The sequence below is a fragment of the Polistes fuscatus genome, unplaced genomic scaffold (genome assembly GCF_010416935.1).
Source record: "Polistes fuscatus isolate 324 unplaced genomic scaffold, CU_Pfus_HIC Scaffold7, whole genome shotgun sequence".
Classification (NCBI taxonomy): domain Eukaryota; kingdom Metazoa; phylum Arthropoda; class Insecta; order Hymenoptera; family Vespidae; genus Polistes; species Polistes fuscatus.
The window spans coordinates 4,245,858-4,271,611 of record NW_025113151.1 but is presented as its reverse complement, the minus strand read 5'-3'; the positions used below and the strand labels follow the sequence as shown (position 1 = coordinate 4,271,611).

At 33.8% G+C, this 25,754-nt stretch overlaps 3 protein-coding genes across 5 annotated transcripts in view; 2 read left to right on the top strand and 1 right to left on the bottom strand.

Annotated features, from left to right (window-relative positions):
• Positions 1–25,754, bottom strand: part of LOC122524393 (chondroadherin-like protein) — a 132,681-nt gene that overhangs the window by 93,958 nt on the left and 12,969 nt on the right. The gene's annotated exons all lie outside the window — the stretch shown is intronic.
• On the top strand, positions 17,632–18,903 carry LOC122524243. The gene has a single exon (XM_043646391.1). The coding sequence runs from the start codon at positions 17,632–17,634 to the stop codon at positions 18,901–18,903; it is 1,272 nt and encodes a 423-aa protein (XP_043502326.1).
• Positions 18,964–22,752, top strand: LOC122524242. Its single transcript, XM_043646390.1, has one exon. It carries the CDS (start codon positions 18,964–18,966, stop codon positions 22,750–22,752), a length of 3,789 nt encoding a protein of 1,262 aa, XP_043502325.1.

The following is a 25,754-nucleotide window of genomic DNA, read 5'->3' as shown; positions in this document are numbered from 1 at the left end:
TTCTATATACTTTTCTGCTACTGTCATATTTTCGAAGCTATCTTGGTGGCAAGAGTTAGTAAATCACCCTGTATATAAACGAGGTATAAGTATCCCTTATACTTCCACATGAGTGAGAGAGAGAGAGAGAGAGAGAGAGAGAGAGGAGCATCTGCGTGAAAGCAGCAAACCGATGAAAAAGAGAATAAGTGAAGTGTTCAAGCTCTCTTTAGACTTTACAGACGAGCCAAAGGCGAGATTCATTATTGTACCTATATAGGAGCGAAGCAAGCGAGAGGTGAATCACGTGTCCAATCTTTGGTTGGATGCTGTTCAGTATTATATTCAATTTATCAACAAGGGTTTATATGCCGCAAGGCTTTTCTCTGACGAGCTAATAAAAATATTATATATTTTCTATTGGCTCAAACCACGTGTTTTATTTCTTATTTTAATTCAACCTTTCTTCTTCCTGATCATTAGAGTACCACAATCACTAAAGAACTCCATGTTGGGAGAATTAGCGCACAATACAATCAGTGATAGAGGAATATAATATACTTTATTAGCGTTCGGAAAAAACTATAATTATTAAATCTGCCGGAAACTAATGCATACCTCACGTTTAAAAAATCCACTAAAGTGAGTGGTTATTAATAAAATTTGGTATCCAAGAAAAATAATCTTTATTTATTCATTATTTTACGTTCTATTTATGTAAAATTCAAAATAAATTAATGCAAAAGTGAAGAAAGTAGTTTTTTTAATATTTTAAAATCTATTTAATAAAATATCTGTCGTTTCGTTCGACCACCTTTTGTCATTTTTTAAGTAAAGTGATAACCTCTTGTCACTGTGCTCCATGATTTCACCGACTTTTCTTGTGATTGATCGATCCAAGGTGTATCTTTGACGTCCAAATTCCCAGATTGAAAACACTTGAACCAACTTTATCTCATGCATATAACGATACTGCATCATGTCCATAAAACTCACAAATCTTGAACAGCCTGAGCCGCATTCTTCTCTTTTTTAAAAAAAACTTCAAAATGTCCTGATCTCCTCACTCATTGTTATTTATTTTTAAGACGCAATAACTTTTGATTGAAAAAACAAATATCACAACTTTTTGTTTTAATTACTCTTCGATATGGCAGCTGTTAAACTACATAAATATTGCCAAATTCGATTAAATATTACCAGAGTTGTGCGATTTTCAACTACCTACCGGGAAAATAAGAAAAAAAATTGTTTTAAATTTAATATTTATAATGTATGTAAAAATAATTTTGAAAAAAAAACTAATTTATACAATTAAAATATAAATCGAACAAATGTATTTATATAAACCGACCCGCACTTTACGGTAACCCAATAAAATATACAAATTGCAATACATTAATGAAAGACTATCACATAATGAAACGTGAACAGTAAAGTGCAATTTTACCGCTTGCGGCACTAGGTAACGTAATACGAGACAAAGCGGAAAACTTTGAAAACTAAAATACAAAGAGATGGAAGAGAGAAAAGAGTAGTAGGTTTATATTTGCTTTAATGGAACATTCTAAAACTACAAAAGAGTTTATCATAGCTTTTTTATCAAAAGCTCAATAGATCTTCGCTTATTTTACATTATTTAATTATATAAATATATTGCAAAATTAAACTACTATGAAAAATTTTTTGAAGACTTGTAAGGCCTAACAATTTTACAAGTATTAAAAATATAAAACAAAAAAAAATGTGCGTGGCCTCCAACGCCTGATAGAAGCGAAACTTATATTTATTATGTAAAAAATAATTAATTGATCCATATATATATATATATATATGTACTTATTGCCAGAAAAGAAACTAAGAAATAGAACGAGAAAAAAAGATTGAGAAATTTAATAATTTGAAGATTTTATTGTCAACATTCGAAACAGTATTTATAAAATTATTATTGATTCAGTTTCCAACTCTTCTATTTAAAAAAAAAAAAATGATACGAGTAGCTTATAATAACCAAAATATAGTACAAAAATTTTTATTTTAATTCAATCAAGATAATATGTCTTTTGAATATCGTATCAACTTTTGTGCTCAACCACGGCATTGTCACCTCAATAGAATTACTTAAACATTTTTAAGTTGAATGTATTTTCAAAAATGTCTTTTTCAAATTCATAAGCTGTGACTTCTTCAATGCAAAATTCACATTGAAATAGCAACTCTATATTATCGGCATTTTAATTTATATTGCAACGATTAGAATAACTTTTCTATTTTTAAATCTGCATTGAAAAGTACACAATTCCCCAATAGTTAACAAATGTACGTCTAACGAATTAGTTCCATGTGTATTTATGTCCATCCAAAGGTGGAAGTGGTCACTTGCATTGTGATAAATGGCAACGTAACCTTATTTACTTGAGACACATTTGAATTATACAATATATCGAAATTAGGTAGGAGTAAATTAGTTAAAAAGTATCATTATCGTGAATTCTCTTTTACCAAAATTAAATAATACGTACTATTTTACCACATTTTAACTTTAGGAATTATTATATCTCGTCTAACAAAACACTCTGAACACTCTTTAATCTTTTTACTATTTATTTTCTTTGATTTTTCTTAATCTTACGTTGATCAACTCACAAAAAGCTTAATTTATTTTTTCTGCATCTTTTCTGATCCCTACTTATTCTCTTTTATAAACAACCGTACCTCACAATACTATCGATCGACATATCCTCATACATAAATGCACATATACACACGTAACAACTGCCGTTCGATGGTCACACACTACTCGACACAGAATTTTTTAATGGGCTATTTTTGTCTTTCTTTTTGTCTCCCTATTTCTATGGTACCCCTCCCTCTTTTTAGTGTCGTTTCATAAAATGTTGTTACCGTCCCCTAAGAAGTTTCACTTTCTAACACAAAATAATATAATGTCCATTAGACAGCTAACTAGTCATTTTGACTGTTTCTGGAAATTCTAGTGTAAATTAGAACGAAAACATTCTATTATTATAAATTTTTCAATTTAATAAATAATTGAAATTCAAGAAAACAGGAGAAGATAAAAATATATGATTATCGTTACAGCATTGATTTAAATTGGTGAGTACGGTCCTAGAATGAGATTAAGTGCTGAAATATGATAACAATGAAATGAAAAGGAGAATATCGATACTCAACTGATCAATTCTAGCGATAAATCTAGCAAGTTGAGAATTTTTTCCCGTTGAATAATGGGATTCGATCTTTTTTACGATTGCTTGCATACACTTGGGATTTATAGAAGACAAGTAAAAGGAATGTAGGACTCTGATCGATAGAATGTAAAACTTCTTCGGCCAAAAGTACTTACCTTCTATACCTATTGGGAATCGACAACCTGATTTTCTTATCTTTCTTTACGTACTATATAATATATGTGCATGTTCAAATTTAGCATGCGTTACTTTTATCCAATACTTTTTAAATAAAAATAACAAATTCAAAATTTCTTTATTATAGATGCTCAAAGAATTAAAAAATCAATTTTTTTTACTTTTATTTTATTATGAATAAACTTCTTTTTTGATTTTATCATATTGATAATAATTTCTTAATTTATGAAATTTTGTAACATTGCTTTTTATTCAATAATTCGATTTTTGTTATAGCTTGTTCGTAAGAAACACCTAACAAGTTGTTCTTTCTATACCTTTAAATTAAAAAAGCAAGTTTTTAAAGTCTTGCATTTCAATTATTGGGTATGGAAACAATTTTTCGCCAATTTTTTAATGGAAGAAAAGTCTTTATATACAAAAATACCTATCGAGTTAAAAAAAAAAAAAAACATTTCAAAATAACCTTCGAACCATGAATATTTTGTTTTAACATTGACGGACCTGTTAATTTTGCCATTACCTATGCTTTCATACATTTTGAGTTACAATAATAGTTTTAATCACAATTAATAATAATTTAATGCAAAATATAATATAAGAACACCTGAGTCATACGAAACGTATAGACGAATCCGGAATCAAACAGCGACATTAGTAAGGCAAACAAAGCAAAATTATTGGGAGATTTTTTCGAAAAGAATGGAGAGTGACTTCTATGGACTTCAAAAACAAATCTGGCGATTTATTAGAAATCAAAGAAAGGAGGTCAATGAAATGATAGAAACAAACCAGATCACAAAAGAAAATTGGATTAAATATCTAACAGAGCTCTATAAATCAGAAGAACCTCAAACGGAACTAAATACGCCAGAAATAATAACCAGAAGCGACATACAAATTGAGTCCAGTGATGTAGAAACAGCTATTCGAAGACTAAAGAATAGGAAGAGCTCAGGGCAAGATGGCATCCAAAACGAGTTAATAAAATATGGTGGCCAACGTCTCACACAACAACTAACATTCCTAATCCAAAAAAATACTATGCCAACACAAAATACCTGATGAATGGCGAGCCAGAACAACTATAGTTATGTTTAAAAAAGGAGACAAAAAACTACCTACAAATTACAGGGGAATAAATCTTCTAAACACTTCATTGAAACTAACAACAAAAGTTATAACGAATAAAATTAACAGCTTAACGAATCTAGAAGACGAACAACAGGGATTCAGATCAGGTAGATCATGCACAGACGCGGTTTTCATCATAAGACAGATAACAGAAAAATCAATTGAATACAACAGACCAGCATATATGTGTTTCATTGATCTGGAAAAAGCATTCGACCGTGTGCAGTTAAAGGATGTTATACACCTCCTCTATAACCGGCAAATTCCGAACAACCTTATCAAGACCATAGAGGACATCTATAGAAACAATAAGATCCAAGCAAAGATAAATGGCGCCTTGACTGAACCGATTGATGCAGGTCGTGGTATCCGACAAGGGGATTCCCTAAGTCCCCTGCTTTTTAACATCATTATGGACGAAATAATAAGAAACGTAAGACTGCTAAAAGGATATAAAATGGGCAGTGAAGAAATAACCATCCTATGCTATGCTGATGACGCTGTATTAGTGGCCGAAAATGAGGATGATCTGACGTCTACTACACCGATTTAACTGCATAGCCAAATCATTCAACATGAAAATATCGGCCCAGAAAACTAAATGCATGACAACATCAAAGACGCCGTTAAGATGCAAACTAGAAATTGAAGGGAAGGTTATTCAGCAGGAAATGAGATTTAAGTACCTAGGAATAGAAATCTCAGGATATGGTGATGTTGAAGCAGAGGTAAGAGAACAGACAATGAAGGCATCCAGAATAGCGGGTTGTTTGAATGACACAATATGGCGAAACAAAAACATTGACATAGAGACCAAAGCAAGAATCTACAAGGCAATGGTAAGACCTATTATGTCACATACCGCAGAAACTCGACCAGACACGGCGAAAACGAAACAGTTACTAGAGACAACCGAAATGAGAGTTCTTCGCAGAATAGCTGGAAAAACACTACTGGATCGAGAGAGAAGTGAAGATATAAGAAGAACATGCAAAGTGGAAAACATTAACGAATGGATACTAAAAAGAAAAAAAGAATGGAACGAACATATTAACAGAATGGACAACGGAAGAATTGTCAGAATTGCACGGGATAAGTCACCGGTAGGCCGCAAAAGCACGGGACGCCCACAAAAACGATGGTGCGACAATTTAACAGTGCAATAGGCAGAAAAACGTCGTTACGAAACAGGCAATTTGCCTAAACTAAAGAAAGAAGAAGAAGAAGAAAATATAATATCTTTTCTTTTTTGTCATCGAAGCAACATCTCGCACGTGACTAAACGTTTTTCTATCCTGCTCAGCATAAAAATCAGAAGATATCTTGAAGTTAACATTACAGCGATATCTTTTAGAACTCGATCAAAAGATATCATTTAGATGACTTTTTTCTTAAGTCAGATTATAGAAATCCAAACGCTATCAGTAAGATACCTAACTGTGAAAGATGCTCTGTGGTATTTATGTTGCTAGGCAACGCTTTTCATTTGACCAAACTCTCGAGAGATTCAAGAAAAAACGCCCGCCGCACGCGTAAGAAGCCTCGGGGAAGTATAGCCCCCCCCCGTATGCTAAGTGTTTATAAGTTTATTATTATTCTTTAAAGTTTAAACCTACTTATTTTCATTTAATAGAGTAAAAATATATTTCGAAATTTTAAATAATATATTCATTAGGTAAGTATAAAAATTTTTTTATATTAATTGTTTTATTTAACTGTAAAATGAAAATTCTACAAACATTTGGTTAGAATACCTTTCAATTTGTATTTAATATTTTATTTTATATATTTTGTGTAAAAAAAGTAGCTAACTTTTTTATATTTTATTTAATTTTCTTAAACTTTATGGCTTGCTTATGTATTTATAAAGTATTATAGAACTTTTATTTTTATAGAAGTTATAATACAACGGTAGAATGGAACGATAAAGCTTTTGTTGAAGCGGTTATAAAATCATGGTTCCAATAAGCTGGTGATCGCATCAAGTCAAAGTCAACAAAATAAAATTTATTTATGCCTTTTATAGATTAACAGAATTTTTTTATTTTTATTATATTTTTGCATTTAATTTTAATAATTATTATTTCAATATAAGTTATTCAATTAATGTACTAACCATAAGAAAAATAAAATTATTAAAATATAAAATATTTTACTTTATTCAATAAAAAAAAAACGTCTTGAATAACCTCCAAATTCCATCTTATTAATATTAACTTTTGGATATCAGGTTTTAGATCTCCTATCGACGTCAAAAACGGCGCATAAGAGATCTTTACATTAACTTTGTTATCTTTCTGGCCAGTTTTTTCGGATGTTAGATGAAAAAAATGTTATCTTTTAGAGCTCTAAAATAACTTTGTGCTGAGCGTGTTATAATGTATACTTTTTAAAATCTAATTATCAGAGGTTTTCAACTTTATGGATAGCTACTTAGTTCCAAGATAAATACACCCGATGTTGTTTTACACAAACTTTTTTTACACGACTTTAATTTAATACGCATATTGACTGTTTACTTTTTAAAGTGGTGTAATAGTCTAGTCAACGCGGGCCGTTTCCTTCATATCTTAGGAAAGAAGGTGGAAACTTGATATAAGGGTAAATAGACGACGCTGAATCGAATGGTGCTAATTTTTTTGAGGTGGAAAGTGCCGTTTTTGAGAAAAAGGGTAAAAAAAGGTCAAAAATAACTTATCTTAGAATCTAGGCATTTAATCGAAAAAAGTTTCAAACAAAGTTGTAGAGAATTGAAAAATACTAAAAAAATGTTCTATGAGTTATCTCGTATTTTCAAAAATAAGCGAATAAAATTGGATTGAAGATGGGAAAAAATTGTAAGAGTGGGAGAAAGCAAGCTTATCCCTCCGTCGCGTTTTACACGCGAGCGAGCTAGTATGCGTGCGAGCGTCCGTGTGCACTAATACACAAACGAAGGATCTTCGGCAATCTTCGGGACTCTCGGTCTTGAATGAAAGTGCGAGTGAGAGAACAAACCAATATTTCTCTCTTTTATTTATCATGCGATAACGAGTATTATTGTCCTTTGCCATCGATTGTTGAGCGTTCTGATATTCTCTTTTATATTTTTTCTTTCGGTATAGCCCAGTCAACGCGGGCCATACCCGGAACTTTTCTTGTTTATGCTTCAAAATTTGATCTAAGGGTAAGTTGACGACGCTGAATCTAATGGTGCTAATTATAAGAAAATCAGCAACCGGCATCTTGGGGAAAAAGGGTAAAAAAGGGTAAAATATAGCCTTATCTTAGAATCTAGGCATTTAATCGAAAAAAGTTTCAAACAAAAGTTGTAGAGAATTAAAATATACATAAAAAATGTTCTATGAGTTATCTTCGTATTTTCAAAAATAAGCGAATAAAATTGGATTGAAGATGGGAAAAAATTTTAAGAGTGGGAGAAAGCAAGCTTATCCCTCCGTCGCGTTTTACACGCGAGCGAGCTAGTATGCGTGCGAGCGTCCGTGTGCACTAATACACAAACGAAGGATCTTCGGCAATCTTCGGGACTCTCGGTCTTGAATGAAGTGCGAGTGAGAGAACAAACAAATTTCTCTCTTTTTATTTACCATGCGATAACGAGTATTATTGTCCTTGGCCATCGATTGTTGAGCCTTCTGATATTTCTCTTTTTATTTTTTTCTTTCGGTAGCGAGAATTTTCGTCTTGGCCATCGATCGTCCAGCGTTTTGTATACGAGTGCGAGTGAGAAAGAAAACCGATATTTCTCTCTTTCTATTTTTTCTTTCGGTAGCGAGAATTTTTCGTTTTGGCCATCGGGCGTCGAGCGTTTTGTATATCTATATATATCGGCGTATAAGCGCGGCATTTTTAAATCGAATCTTGATGCTTATGGCACGCCGTTCTTTATTTTATTGTCAAAAATAATGAACCTGAGTAAAAAAAAAAATTCATTTTAACAGAAACTAGATTATTAGTTGAGAGTAAAAATAATGAATTAGTTTGTGTCTCGCCATAAAATTAATTAGAATAATTAATTGATATTAATTTTTGACTCAAAAAAATTTATTTGTATCAAATTGAATACGTATTCTCTTTAAGACGAAATTAAATTTAAAATTTTTCCTATTAAATTATAAAATTAAATTATTTTATAAAATTTTAAATTACTGACTTTTTGTCTCGTAAAATTGATTAGTGTATCAAACTAAATACATATTTGAAAAAGATAAATTTTTATCCACACTAAAATTAATTCAAGATATAGGGAAAGGATATTCCTAAACGTGGAATTTATTTTTTGTCTATACGTATAATTATATTAATTATATAAATTTTTCCTCAAAAAATTCGATTGTATATCAAGTTGAATAGTATTCTCTTTAAACGATTTAAATTTAAATTTTTTCCTATTATATAATTATTTTTAATTTTAATTCTAATTGTATATAAAAATTATTATTACAAACTAAATACTATTTGAAAAAGAAGAATTTTATATCCACACATAAAATTAATTCAAGATATATGAAAGGATATTCTAAAAACGTGGAATTTATTTTTGTCTATACGTAATTTTAATTCATTTTTATTATATTATAAGAAAACAGTATGCATTCTGATTCATCTTCGAAGTCTTAAGAATTCTACGAAAAAATTGAGATATTATCAAGTGGTGCGTTAGCGTAAGTAGTAACGTCTTCGCTTCTCGCGCTGGTTTATTAACGTTCGATTCTTCGTGGGGGAATTATTTTTTTATAAGTTTTTCTATCCTTAGGTTTATAAATTATTTTTACATTTCCTAATTTCTAATTATATATAGAAAAAAAATTATTATTACAAATCACGTATTTAACTAATTTGGCATAAACTTTTTGTTTATAACTGTTGGTATTTTATTTCCTTTATCCCTTTGCGGTCCTATGTCGAATGAGACTCGACATCGCTTTTCGTTCTAGCGCGTCCTATATCGAGTGTGGCTCGACATCTTCAAATGTTTTCCAAAGTAAACGCTACCAAACGGATAAGCGACTAGTGAAATTTGTGCGGACCAGCTGGAACGAAATGGTCAAGAGTGCTTGGTCCACAAAGGGTTAAAAATGCCAATGCTTTGTCCAATTTAAAATTGGCCTGTAAAAAAAATTGCGTAGAAAGAAATTTATATAATCAAATTACATATTAAGATAAATTAATAGAAACACTGCCAGATTTTACCTAATTAATCTATATTTTAATTGACAAATATGTAAACCTTATATATGTGAAATAATATATGTAAAATAAAAAAATCTCCGTAATTAAGTTAATCGTAATTAAATGTAAACATTTTCTATTTGATTAAATCAAAAAATTATTCGCAGAAAATTAATTTAGACAAAAATTGTCTCGTTATATTTGCAAACTAAAAAATAATTAAGAAGTAGGTTTATCGGGTTAGGATATAAAACGGAGTATCGATTCGTGTCTGTTAATACTGGGATACGCTTAGTGAATTAAAACGTTTAGCGGTTAATCATGTTATCAACTTAAGTGCAAGTTTAATCGCGTAAAGAAAAAATTAGCTCTCGGCAAATATATCTGAAATATAATTTTTCACTTTTTTTCTTTCAAAGTTTGCATTAAGCTGTTATCTGAGAAGAAGTTAAACTTCTCGTACAAATTAAACTTCCATTTTTGATAAAACAAGAAATACATCATCTGCTTTTTACTCTTTCTTTTATTGAGATTTATTATGTTTATATATATATTATATATATTGCAATATATAGAAAATATGCTGTTTTAATTATGTTTTTTCACGTTGCATAAGCTTTTTTTATAAGCAGTATAAGTTTAATTGAAGAGTACATACAATAGTTTCAGTCAGGCATGCACAACTTCTTTTCATATTGTTAATAACAAAGTATACACACTAAATCATTATGAATTCATCAAAAAAAAGTTTTACTTTAAAATCTTAATGCAACAAATCTTTCAAGTTTTAATTTTTTCCCCCGAAGTAATATAAGTTATAGAACCTTATTTTTCATTACTCGTTTTTTATTATCGAATAATAAAATTAACCGTTTGAGTGCCACGGAACGATTTTACGCTTCTCTTCTGTCCCTCGAACAGTGCCAGCGCTCTAGGCTGCAAAACCGATAATCGCGACACGCTCGGTTTCTGTCGATGCGTGACTTTACTTTTACTGTACATACCTTTTATATATGCAATAAATATTTAAATTATATTCTTATATTACTTAAAGACGCTGATGAATCTGTACTTACGCTCAGAAATATGACAGAACAACACTGAATTGAAACAATTACAGCTACCTTATAAAGCTGAAAATAGCGCAATAGCGCTCCTTGGCATTTTTGGGAAGGAAATAAGACAAGCGCTATCGCGCCGCTTGACACTTTTGGAGAGAGAATAAGACAAGCGCTATCGCGCCGCTTGGTATTTTTGGACGGGAAAACAGCAAAGATGCGTGGCATTCAAACGGTTAAACATGCTTTTATTTTATAAACATTATTTAAATTCATGAAAACATTTAGCAATATTTTTAATTCAATTCAAACTAAAACTCTGGAATATCTCCAAATCGGAATAATGGTCTTATACCATTAAAAAAAAAAAGAACGATTCATACCCAAAACTTTTTTTGTTCTTTGTTTTACATTTTTAAAGATATCTTTTATTTGCAGATGTCTATCGATTGAGAATCCTCTCAGTTAAACAGGTTATGATAGTTCTGACGATATTATATACTATATATAGAGAGGAGAGGAAAAGTTGCTACGGAGACGACAAAATTGAAAATGAGAGGAAACTTTAGATCGTTCTCGATCAAAGTGATGAAGACCCGAGCTCGTGTTCGATTAAGTTTGTGAACATTTAATCGAGAAAGGTGAACCGAATTTCAAGTTGAAAAAGTTACAGAAAGAGATAAAAAGAAAGAATTTTAATCGAATTCAGAATTAATTTTAAAATCGTCCATTGGTAAGAATTTCATTCATGTTAACTTAATAATTTTACTTTCCTAAACAAAAAGGAATCTTTTTTTATACGTAAATAATTTTAAAATCATTAAATTAAAAGAATCTCTCTAGAATTTGAATAACCCCGTATAATACGGCATTTCTACAGAACCGTTTCGTTTTGGTAGAGTTCGAGAATTGGGGAGAACTCTCATCAAAGAGGGCACCCTAGAACATGTTTTCACTCTAACATGGTTTGAGAATAGACGAATCCTCGAACAATACCGAACACGTCATGTGAGTACAGAGAGACAGGGTCGTCAAAATAACAGAAATTTATTTAAATAAAAACATAACAAAAGTATGTATGTAGGTTTAATGAATATATATAGTAGGACCTTGATTAACCAGCGTGATCGAAGGACAAACGACACAGATAAATCATCAAAATTTAATGGTTGAATTACTTTAAATAGGATTCTTATATGCAAAAAAGATTTTTTTATTATGACTTTTTTATAGTATATATATACTCAATTATGAAAGTAGCTATGTTAACCCTTTGCACTCGAGGGCTCCGCTATGGAGACGATAAAAAAAAAACTGAAGCAAATTCAATTTAGTTTACTACATACCAACTATGACTTTTCTTTTAATGCGCATATATCATTTATTTATAATATGTGAATATGATTTTTCTATTGAAATTACTTTGAGTTGCTGGTAATATGAATGAAAAAAAAACTTCGAGTGCAAAGGGTAAAAATTAAAAAAAAAATAAGTTTATCAGTTATTTCACACCACATTATTTTAAACCAAATAAATTCAATGTAATTTTCACTATATTGTCAAAAATGAACCATTAAATAATGGTTGTTATTTTTACATTATATGGAATTCATTTAGTATTCAAATATAATCTTTTAAATATCTCGAAACAAGAGACATATGACATAAACTAGTTTTATAATTATGGGCACTTATATTTATGTATTTATATTGTATTTACCCAACCAACTAGCTATACAAATGTTTACGCTATACCGCTTGAAAGAGCGGTCGTCTGAAGTTTCGTCCCACAGAACCTCTCGAATATTCCCTATCGAAAATAAAGAAATAACCTAGATGTTTAATATTCAGAAATGGTCAAGAAGTTTCGAGAAAGATAGAAGAAAAATATAAAAGAAGCGATCCGTAGTTGTTCAGTTCAGCTCAGTTCAGTTTAGTTCAGTTTGAATCAACGCTAGCTAATAGTGTGAAACATTATACCAGTGTAATCTAAGTAAAACAACCTTTCATATATTATTCACTACCACTTTTACCGTATCTATATAATTATATATAATATGTATATTATGCATATGTATTTATTACAAATTAATATCTATATTTTCTTATTTTTATTAGAATATTGTTATCTGTTTGCATTTTTATGTAAATTTTTAATTTATACTAATCTTATTTATAATATAATATAACTTTTTTTATACTTAATCTTGTTTTGTTACAACTTCCAACAAATAATTACGGAATTCTCTTATAATTAGTGTAATATAAAGATAGAAGTACAGTTAAATTTGTTGAAATAAATAAAACATATGTATTTATTATCAGAGATATGTTAAATTTAAGGAAAAAAGTTTTTTTTTATAAAGTTGTATTTATGCAAATATACCCAATCAAGAAATTAACGGGGATAAGACAACAGATAACCATGATCTTGATTAAAAAGACGTCGGATAAACGCAAACTTGTTAATCAAGTTCTATTATATATGTATGTATAAGCATAAACATTTTTCTTCTTAGATTTGTGCTATAGTAGTGAAAAATACTTAATCGCTCATCAACTGACTAATTAACTTACAAAAATTGCTTTAATAAAGATGTTTCTTTTAATTATAAGAATAAAATAAAATTGTTATTTAATTTTAGAAAACCAACTGCCTTTTTGTATTACTTGTTCGTATTATTATATAACATAGTACTTTTTAGTTTATAACGGTTTTATCAAAGGTTTTCTTGCAATATATGTTAAAATTTCTTCATGTTATCATGGCGTGTTGTTATCCTACATAGCTAACTAATTATATTAATGCTCGTACTTGACATACATCCATTTATTTCTTATGCGATGAAAAGGACTTTGTCTCGGAATTATCAAGAAATTCTCAGGAGAATCGTTACGTAAAATACGCCTGGATCTCGTGCTTTTGCAGTTATCCTTACACACCCAAAAAGATATCACGGACTTGCAATTCTATTCTCAAAAGTATTTATAATGTCCTCGTGAGAGATATTCCATTCTTTATTGAGAATATTTTCCGATAATGTTTGAAATACTCAAACTCAAAGAAATAGTAAAAAGAAAGAAAAAACAAATGAATAAAATCCTTTCGGCTAATAAAGACAACTTCTGATAAGGTTATTAAATAACGAAAACAATTGAATCAATAGGGACACTAGCGAAAAAATGACGTTTTTTTCTGTTTAAAATTTATAATTCGAATTTTACCAATAATTAAAATTATTTAGAGAATATCCTACACATTTACTCAAACAATTGGAAATATTTTATTAATAATTGTTATGAAATTTTTATACCGCGTATTACAACAACGTTCTATTCGAACGGAAAACTAAATTTACTTTATAAAAATGATATATTATCGTGAAATGGCAAAAAAGCTGTTTATTAGAAATAAACATATAATAATAATATATAATGGATGGTCAGATAATGCAATACGAGCTTGAAAATAAAAAGTTACGTACTACCGAGGTTTTTTATACTTGGCTTTTGTTGAGGAAGCCATATACACCCAACTTGCTTTTTATTTTCGTGAAAGCCATTGTTGGTTGCGAAATTAAATAAATATGACAATGCACGTTTCCTGCGTTAAAAAATGGAAAAAATCGTTAATACAAGATAGATTCGAGCATATAGCGACACAGTTTTATTTGATCATTTTTTATTTCTATATACGATCTCTGCTTGGAAAGAAAATAAGATGTGACGTCCCCCGCCACGCGTATAATTTCTCAACATTGTTTTTTCTTTTGTAATACATTTTCCACTAAACAAACATATCGGGAAACCCCCTCCCTGTTTCCTGCACGTGTACGACCCATTTGTCCTCTACGGCGGTACACGCGCTCCGCAAGTGCACTCTCCGCCGTTGTGATGTGCTTGCGAGATTGTGCAAACAAACCGCCACCAGGAAGAAATGCGGATGTACGTACAAGAACAAAACTGACGCCGTTGCTAACGACAATAACGGAACCGTTGCCAGGAAATGGACATCCTGTGACGGAACAAAGCGGGATTGCGGGCTGCGCTGGACGGATCATACACGTGTAGCAATCCGCCATTGCGGATGCTCGCGGATTTTGTTTAAGATGACGAAATGGGTGGAAAGCAAAACCCCCCCACCAGGGTAGATACAAAAAATATATATAATAAGGAGATTCCTTTTGGCCCCACGTATTCTCTTCGAAAAAAATCTTATCGAAAAAACTCTTACCCAAAAAATCTTCTTATTAAAAAATGCCTCTGACCAAAAAGCTCTCCTATCCAAAAGTCTTATATCCAAAAGTCTTATATCAAAAAGTCGTACTTATCAAAAGCCTTATATCTAGTAGTTTTATATATTTAAAAGTTTATTCATTTCTCGTCAGAAGCATTTGTTTTATAATTTCCTTCACCATTTTGTATTATTCGAATATTACTAATTATAAGCTTGTTTTGGATGTGTGTGCGTGTGTGTAAGCGTGCTGCTCGTTTTTAAGGACTCATTCTATAAGTAATTGTTTTTTTTTTGTATAAAATATCTTTTGAACCAGAGCACTGGTGAACGGGAATTGGCATTCACCTCTAATAAATCCTTTCGTTTCATTCCTCATTCCTTTAATAATTTACTCATATTCCAAATTTTATTCGCCATTTTTATTATTATTAAATCATCGGGAAAAACGAGCCTGCCTGGTGTCCCGGCTATACTCGGTGTACGCAGAGTGGCAAAAACAGGCTTTGTTTGTTACATTTTAACGTTTCGCGTTTAGGGACGTAACAAAGAATTATATAATATCACACTTCTTTGTATTAATAGGGATGAAGAACCGTTCAAGGTCACGAAAGTTGGAATCTTCTTGTCAGATACGTAAATTTAGTTGTTACCTGCACCGAATTCATACGGATGTTTTTCAGGAAGACAATTTTTTTCGTGTGCCTTGTAAAATTTCGTTTTTATGAATCTTTAACTATGATAAAGCGTCAAACCATTCATCCCATAATTGTACGAGAATTACTAGCCAAAAATCCATCGCAGTTATATCGCATTTTACTCTGCAATCCAGATTTGGTACTTTATGACCGTTTTTCGTTTTACCTCGAATTCTCACCTATTCGCATTTGCAAGCGAAGTATTGATTATGATTTTAATTCTATCAATAAACGAATTTTTCGTAAGATCGAATTTTTGGCAAGATCAAATTTTTAAACGTTTTTAGTTAAACTTTTGAACTTTAAGAAATGTAAATAAAGAGGTTAATAAAATAATTAATCTTAAGCTTTGAATTAAAATTCTGCCATAATTATTCTTTTTTTGTTATTGACTTTACGACAATTATAATTATAATTAAAAATATATTGTTTCATTATTGTAGAATTTTATTTTGCTTTATTTTATTATTTATCCTATTCAGGGATGCTGACATATATGTGTACATTTATATATTACTTTTTAAATTACCGTTCAAGTGACGTATTTGTACGATCGGAATCGATCATAGCCGAAAATCGATTGTAACTAAAATACGAGATTACTATGCGCCCACTAATTCGATAGAGAGTTACTAGTAACTAGCATGCATAACCCCACCACTCGACCGTCGAGTGAGAGCACCCTGCAGGGCTCATTACAAAAGACATTCGGTCTATTCAACCGCTGGACGCCTACGAGGACACTTGGAAACTAAACACCCGGAGACAACAAGCGAAAGGAGTATTAGAGAGGCAAAGAATTCATCTGTTAAGACGAATACGTCTTACAGATATACCCGGTGATAGACGTTGAGGAGATATACTCGGTGATAGACGTAGAGGCGATAACCCGGTAAAAGACGTAGAGGTGGTAACCCGGTAGTAGACGTAGAGGCGACAATTAACGGTGAGAGATATAATTTCTATTTCTTTCAACGAGATTGACCATCAAGGTTAATCATGACGAGAAGTTGATCACGGACACAATCCGTGATCCATCGTCGTCCATTGTATTAATAACAACCAGGGTTTTTTGCCGCAAGGCTTTTTCCCTGACGAGCCAATAAAGCATTGCACTTATTGGCTCAACCACGTGTTTTATTTTATTCTAATTCACCTTTTCACCTCCTTATAATAAGCTTAATCCAATCGCCGGAGGACTCCGTGTTGGAGGAATTTTGGCAAATACATTTTGGTGCCTCCTGTGAGGTGTGAATTTCTGATTCCTGGTTTGAGTGAAGCTGCGTATACGGAATCGCCACTGAGAAAATCTAGTTCCTGAACATACACGCTGCCACGTCGAGCTAGTCATCACAAAGGATTCGAAAGGGAGATAAGTAGATTGCATCATTTGTGCATACGTTTATGCGTATCCACTTTAAATATTATAAAATATTCTATAGGAAATTACGTCTTCGAACCCCGTAGAAGTTCGTAATTTCTAATATAAATTTTATTATTTTCTCTCATCTTTCTTACTAAATTGGTATATTAAAATCGGAAACAACTCATTCGAATCCACTTCAAATTTTAACCGAAGTAACGTATATTAATAGAATTTGAAAATCGCTTTGTCTTCGGACAAAGAGCGCGATAACAGTTTATACGGTCACATCACTTAGCAACGATACATATTTTCAAATCGCTTTGTTTTCGGACAAAGAGCGATAACAGTTTCCACGGTTACATCGCTTAGCAACGATACTTTTTCAAACATAAGATCAAGCAACGACGAAATCGTGACGTCGATAGAGCCGATAGATAAGGGACCCCCACCCCCTTCTTTACCAACTCACAGCTCAGGACCGTAACCGCGTAATCGGAAACCCGACGCGTTATAACAAAAATTCATATATTAAAATCTTCGTATTCAACATAATTTACATTAACCCATCTTCGAAAAGTAAGATAATTAAAACCGGTAAACGATGGAACCGAAGGAACGTTTGAATCGGTTACGAAGGACATTAAAAATGCAATTGACAATTTTTGAACAAGAAATTGAAGGGGAGAGATTAGATGAAACAACATTAGTAGGTCGATTTAAGAAAATCACGAAACACTTAGAAGCATACGATCAGGCACAACTGGAGTGTGATGATGAGGATTTAGGGGAAGAAGAAATACAAGAAGTAATGTTAATATTACGCCGGTACCATGCCATAGAAGCAAGAGTTCACCCAAATCCAATACCCGCGGCTAACATTCCGAACGATAACAGTATAATTTCAAATCAGACGAGTACGACCGACCGACCGATTAAATTAAAACGAATTGAGATACCTAAATTTGATGGAAGATTAGAAAAATGGTTAGAATTTAAGAAAGGTTTTTTAACTCTGATAGACGCGCGGTCGGACATATCCGATCTAGAAAAACACGCCTATCTTCGAGATGCATTGCAGGGCCGTGCACTCGAAGTGATTACACTATATTCAGGGGACGGGTCGAATTACAAACTCGCGTGGGAAGCATTATTAGAAAAATACGATAGAAAACGCGTACTGCTAGCAAGACTTCTCGACGCGATTCTGGATTTAACACACTCCGAGGATGATTCGGCAAGAGGGATTCAAAAACTCATAAGAGATACGGAGGCATATCTCAACATGATTGATTCGTTTAACGAGCCTCATGCCCTAACAGTGCGCGTTATCGAGCGCCTTTTACCTCGTCGCGTTCGGGAAGAATGGGATCGACAACTCAATTCGGACGATTACCCTACCCTCAAGGAACTCTATAAATTTTTAAAAGAGATAGACCACCGATACAGTGCTTCGGAGAAGCTAACGACGGATATCAAAGACGAGCCCCGCGAAAAACGTAAACGCACCGAACCGACCGCGTTACGACCGCGGAAACGACAAATTGTAAGACCCACGCGTACATTTCTCACGGAGATTAAACAGAAATGCACCCTTTGTAAAAGAGATTCTCACGCACTATTTCGTTGTAGTCGATACGGACGCATGACACCGCTCGAGCGATGGACAGTAGTAAAATCTCGGAGATTATGTCCAAATTGTTTAAAAAGACATGTAGGAAACTGTTCAGGTCCACTTTGTCAGATTTGCTGCAGACCGCATCATACATCGTTACATAGAACTGATTCAAATAATCACGCGGAAAATTATGAAAGCCCGTCGCCAAAAAGGGAAGCTGTCGCGACCGCGTCTCAAACCGATTCTAAAACATTGTGACTTAGGCCAGTTTTTCATGTTAACCCGCGAGGCACAACGCCTCAATTACTCATGAGCGCGATGTGTCGCGTGAGAAGGGGGGACGGAACTTATAAGCAATGCCGCGCACTATTAGACACCTGCGCAGCAGCGCATTTTATAACCGAAGACGTCGCGAAGGAATTACGTTTACCAATCAGACCGTATTCAATTCCTATCAATGCCATTAATGATACACGAACTCGATCGACGGGTATTATCGAGATAACAATTCAATCCTTAGATAGTCGATATAAACGGAACCTTTCATTACTCATCGTACCCAAGATAGCCGACCAAGTTCCAAGCGAAGTCTTTCCTCGAGAACTTATTAAGATTCCAATCGATCGAAAATTAGCAGACCCTCAGTTTCACTTACCGCGACCAGTGGATATTTTGATAGGTTCCGGAGCCACGTTATCCCTTATGTCCGTTGGACAATTTCGTTTGTCACGCGCCCGCGGCGATCTAATACTTCAAAAGACGCAGTTAGGTTGGGTAGTCGTCGGCGGAATCGACTCGGAAGAATCAAAAGAAAAAACCGCACTGTTCGCGACCACAGAGTTGAGAGACCAATTAGAAAGGTTTTGGTTAATCGAGGACGCGATCGTGACGCGAACGGAAGGAACACAGGAAGTAGAATGCGAAACCCATTATACTCAAAATACAAAACGCGACGAAACGGGACGATATATAGTGCGTTTACCATTCCGCGAAAAGGGACACGATTACAGCGAGCTGTATCATATAGCTTTACGTCGCTTCCACAACCTATGGAAAAAGTTGAACGCGAACCCGGAACTTCGGAAAGAGTATGAGCGCACCATGCAGGAATATTTAACATTAGGACACATGTCGCTTGTCGAGGACGACCCGACGGGCGGCTGTTATCTTCCCCACCACGCCGTTATTAAATCAACCAGCACAACGACGAAGGTTCGAGTCGTATTCGACGCTTCTGCAAAGAATAGTCAGGGCATTTCCCTTAATAGTACATTGTTAGTCGGGCCTACGATACAGGACACATTAGTGGAGCATTTACTGCGATTTCGTACATATCGATACGTGTTAACCGCGGATATAGAGAAAATGTATCGACAGATATGGATACATCCGGACGATCGGCAATATCAACGTATATTTTGGATACATAAGGATCGAATTCGTACGTTCGAGCTCAATACGGTTACATTCGGTATAGCGTCAGCACCCTTTCTCGCCATTCGGACCATAAAGCAACTAGCGACGGATGAAAGCGTCAATTATCCCCTCGGAGCTGAGATTCTAAACCGAGATTTATACGTCGACGATCTCATCACGGGAACCGACGATGTAGAGACACTCGGGAGAATACGAGACCAGACCATCGAGATATTAAAACGAGGCGGTTTTAACATACGGCAATGGGCTTCCAATTATAGGCCGATTCTCGATAAATTAGATACAAAAAAGGTTAACGTCGAATTCTTCTCCGGAGAAACATCGATCCTAAAGACACTCGGAATTTCATGGAATACACATCATGATCATTTGATCTATACAGTCGCGCCGATAGACCTTCATGAGAAAATCACAAAACGTCGGATACTGTCGGAAATCGCGAAAATATATGACCCACTGGGATTATTAGGCCCCATTATCTTAACAGCTAAAATCTTGATCCAAGATTGCTGGAAAACTAAGGTCGAGTGGGACGAGTCGGTACCTAATGCATTGCATTCCTCCTGGACAAGGTTCGCAGAACAATTAAAATTAATTGACAATTTGACCATTGAAAGACGTTTGATCATTGATAATCACATTGAAGTACAAATCCACGGATTTTGCGATGCGAGTCAGGCGGGTTACGGTGGCAGTTTATACGTAAGATCGCGAGATCAAGTTGGTAACGTACACATACGATTATTCTGCGCGAAGAGCCGCGTGGCTCCACTTAAGGACACGACCATACCGCGATTAGAATTGTGTGGAGCATTAACGCTTGCTCGACTATATAGAGAGATACGGGCATCTTGCGGAATAAGACCTAACAAGATAATCTTTTGGTCCGATTCCACGATTGTATTAGGTTGGTTAAGAAAGGATCCCAACACGTTGAAACAATTCACGGCGAATCGCGTACGCGAAATCCAGGAAATTTGTGTAGGGATCACGTGGCGGCACGTACGTACAGAGAACAATCCCGCGGACGCATTATCTCGCGGACAACTTCCACGCGAATTCATAAAAAACAATTCGTGGTTTCATGGCCCTTCTTGGCTTCACCGACCGGAACTTGAATGGCCAATTCAGACCGAAACAGAGACAGACGAACTACCCGAACTTAAAAAAATTCCATTATTGATGACACGGATCGAACCGGAGAGCATCTTTCGGCGATTCTCTAACTACACGCGATTATTACGAATCACAGCTAGATGTAGAAGATGGGTCAAAACCAATTCATATCGCGGAGAAATTTCGACCGCGGAAATAATAGATACAGAACGACACGTACTCAGGCTCATACAAAATGAACAATTTCGCGCCGAAAAGGATAGATTAACTGAATCGGGGGGAGTAAAGGGCGCAAGACTCGCCGCGTTAAACCCAATCATCGATGAAACGGGCTTGATTCGCGTAGGAGGCCGATTAAAGAATGCGAACTTACCTTTCCAGGAGAAATGTCCAATATTATTACCATCGCACCACCACGTGACCGATCTCCTCATCCGGAAATTCCATGAACAAAATTTTCACGCCGGCATACAAACTACTCTCTACGCTATACGCCAACGATTTTGGCTTTTGGACGGTAAGAATCAAGTGCGAAAAATCGTACGTCATTGCGTACGTTGCATTCGATTCCGTGCATCTGGCATACAATACAAAATGGGCGATCTACCGAGATCTCGAGTCCAAGAAACCATCGCGTTTTCCCACACTGGAGTGGATTTCTTTGGTCCACTCTACGTGAAAGAAAAGAAATACCGAAATAAGGGTCGCGTAAAGGTATACGGGTGCATCTTCGTCTGCATGTGCATAAAGGCCGTGCATATCGAGTTAGTCAGCGACTTGACAACAGACGCTTTTCTGGCCGCCTTTCGACGCTTCACGGGGCGAAGAGCGATTCCATCGCACGTATATTCGGATAACGGTACCAATTTTGTCGGGGCGAACAACCAATTAAGGGAATTATACGCGTTAATCGAATCGGAAGAGTACAAAACAAAGATCCATAATTACGCGACCGACCAAAGAATCTCGTGGCACTTCAACCCCCCATTATCACCTCATTTCGGAGGTCTATGGGAGGCCGCGGTTAAGTCATTCAAACACCATTTTAGACGGGTGGTAGGAGAAGCCTTATTTACATATGAGGAACTGAACACATTCGCGATCGAAATCGAAGCCATATTAAATTCGAGACCTTTATGCCCTATTTCGTCAGATCCGAACGATGCGACAGCTCTAACACCTGCACATTTTTTAGTAGGAAGACCTCTTAATATGCTACCAGAAGAAAACTACGAAAACACGCCGATAAATCGACTATCGTCATGGAAGCACATTACAAAGGTGCGACAAGACTTCTGGCGACGGTGGTACATCGAATATTTACGCGAGCTGCAGAAACGACAGAAATGGAATAATTCCCAATATAAACTGGAGAAGGACACAATAGTCATCCTCATCGATAAAAATCAACCCTGCATGAGGTGGCAATTGGGACGGATCATAGACGTCCATCCCGGAGAAGACAACGTGGTTCGGGTAGTAACCATAAAAACTACTCACGGAAACATCAAGCGAAACGCGACAACCATCTGTCCTTTATTAAGTGATAGATGAATAGTTTAAATATGCACGCTAAACGAAATATTAAGACATAATGTAATTTGCAATAGATAAGCTTGTACGTACAAGATATACAAGATATATAAGTCGCCTGGCCAGCGACATTATAACGACGCTAAACGATCTACGACAAACCCATTGTAACCTAAATTAAGAAATTAACGTCATACCTACGTAGGTTAAGAATATTGTTGATAGGTACCCTCTCAACGGGGGGAGTATGTACGATCGGAATCGATCATAGCCGAAAATCGATTGTAACTAAAATACGAGATTACTATGCGCCCACTAATTCGATAGAGAGTTACTAGTAACTAGCATGCATAACCCCACCACTCGACCGTCGAGTGAGAGCACCCTGCAGGGCTCATTACAAAAGACATTCGGTCTATTCAACCGCTGGACGCCTACGAGGACACTTGGAAACTAAACACCCGGAGACAACAAGCGAAAGGAGTATTAGAGAGGCAAAGAATTCATCTGTTAAGACGAATACGTCTTACAGATATACCCGGTGATAGACGTTGAGGAGATATACTCGGTGATAGACGTAGAGGCGATAACCCGGTAAAAGACGTAGAGGTGGTAACCCGGTAGTAGACGTAGAGGCGACAATTAACGGTGAGAGATATAATTTCTATTTCTTTCAACGAGATTGACCATCAAGGTTAATCATGACGAGAAGTTGATCACGGACACAATCCGTGATCCATCGTCGTCCATTGTATTAATAACAACCAGGGTTTTTTGCCGCAAGGCTTTTTCCCTGACGAGCCAATAAAGCATTGCACTTATTGGCTCAACCACGTGTTTTATTTTATTCTAATTCACCTTTTCACCTCCTTATAATAAGCTTAATCCAATCGCCGGAGGACTCCGTGTTGGAGGAATTTTGGCAAATACAGTATTTGTTTTTTTATTTTTTTTTTAATTAATTGAATTTCTGTCGACTGAAAATGTATAATATGTAACAAAAAAAAAATGAAATATAAATAAATATAGAAGTAAAAACTTTGTCGCAATGTACAATAATAGGTTCAATTATCAACTGAGTCTAATTTATGGAAATAGTTGTGTAGCTTTGATGAAAAAGAACTAATAAACAATATTAACATTTCCAATAATTTGACAAATGATGCGACGAAAAAATTAATTTTAGTTAACGACAATATAAAGCGTATACTTATATAACATAAAATATTTCATATAAATAAATTATATAATCGTAAAAAAATAGTTTGTTAGGTAATACTTTTTTTTCTTTGTTCTTCTTTGATAGAAATATGCCACTAAACATTCTAATACGCGAAAATCTAACATTTCTGTACTTACACGCAAAAATATAATTACATTTCGGAATTGACTTTTACCCTTGTATGTATCACGGAAAAAAAATTTAAAAATCCAGTTTTTAAATTAACTTTAAATTCGTGGGAGTTTAATGATAAAAATGTAACAAGTATAATATGCAAAAGAAAAGAAGAAAAGAGAAAGAAGAAAATTATGTGAAAGGGAGAAAGATAAAAAAAAAAGTGAAAACGATATGAATACAGATATAAAGAAAGAAAAAAGGACGAAGAAAAAGAAGGAAGAGCAAAAGAGAGTAAGTGTACGCTCTCCTGTTTTCCGTAATAATTTCTGTACACGTGGGAAGCTGGAATTTCTCTTAACAGTAGCCTCAGAAAATACAGAGGATGCTTTTTCTTCTATTCTTCTTTTTTCACCACTCTTTCGTTTACCCGTCGTCTCGCTTTTTCTTATATAAAGAAAAGGACTTGCAACCGTAGCAATAGACGTTGTTGCGCACTGGAGTGCAATTTAAAAGAAAAACAGTTATCATTGTCAAGAAAAGAACAAAGCGCATCGCAAACAGAATTCAGGATCGTGATTTTCACTAAACTTTAACTCGTTTCATTCACTTTCTTTTTCCCTATTATTATTTTCTACTAATTCTCAGTTTTTAATTAAAAACAGTTAAGCACGCGATAATTTAATCGACGGAATCTCACCTTTCCAAGAATACAAATCTGTCTGGTATAATCAATAAACTTCTAAAGCCCGTATATTTTTTTCGTAATTCTAAAGAAACATATGCAACCTGAATTCAAGAAATATGAACCTTTAAATAGAAATTGCAAATAAATTAAATATTTTCAAAAATATTAAATTCACGTCTATATCTCTCAAGTTAAAATCGATTATTGCAACATAAAAATCTTATTGATTACCTATTAAAGATTACAGAAAAAAACGTGTATATCAAATTTAAAAATGATGGAAAATTTAATTAAATTTAAAAAAAATATTTAGTATAAAAAAAAAAAGAGTAGAGGGAAATTGTAGTTACAATGTGTTTCTTTTTATAAAACGTTTTTTCTCGATATAAATATCCACAAAGAAGGTTACTATAAATTGATAAACATTAAATTCAACCAGAAGAACTTTCATTAACATTGTGGTATTGTAGTATTAGTTTATTCTAAGTATAATGAACCGTCAGATTCTAGGTTTTCAATACAGGTTTTACACAGTTATATTCGGAGATTTTCTTCGGAATGACCTAATAAAACATAAAATAAGAAATCTCGTTGAGAAGTATCCGGACTGAATCTTGCCTCCAGAATCTCTTTCAAGAATTCTTTCCGCATGACTTATTCCAACACTCCAACTATTCATCGCTAGAAGTGGTGCTGAAATTTACTTTCAAAATTACGAAATATTACGTAATCTTGACCGAATAAATCTTTGAAATTTCAAGATTTTTACCATTTCTACAAAATAACGAGGAAATATACTTGTTGAAAAATCCAAAATATTTGCAAATTTCTGTATATATTGTGTATTAACCTCTTTAAAGATAAATTTTCAACTTTAACTAGTAAAAAAAATTGTTTATATTTCTTTATTTTATTTATTAAATAATAATTATAAAATTATATACATAAAATATAATAATATAAAGTTCTAATTTTGTAATTTTCCAAATAATTCTAAAT

Coding starts and splice junctions, on each gene's coding strand:
- LOC122524243 (XM_043646391.1), top strand. CDS start 17,632: ATGGAACCGAAGGAACGTTTGAATCGGTTACGAAGGACATTAAAAATG.
- LOC122524242 (XM_043646390.1), top strand. CDS start 18,964: ATGTGTCGCGTGAGAAGGGGGGACGGAACTTATAAGCAATGCCGCGCA.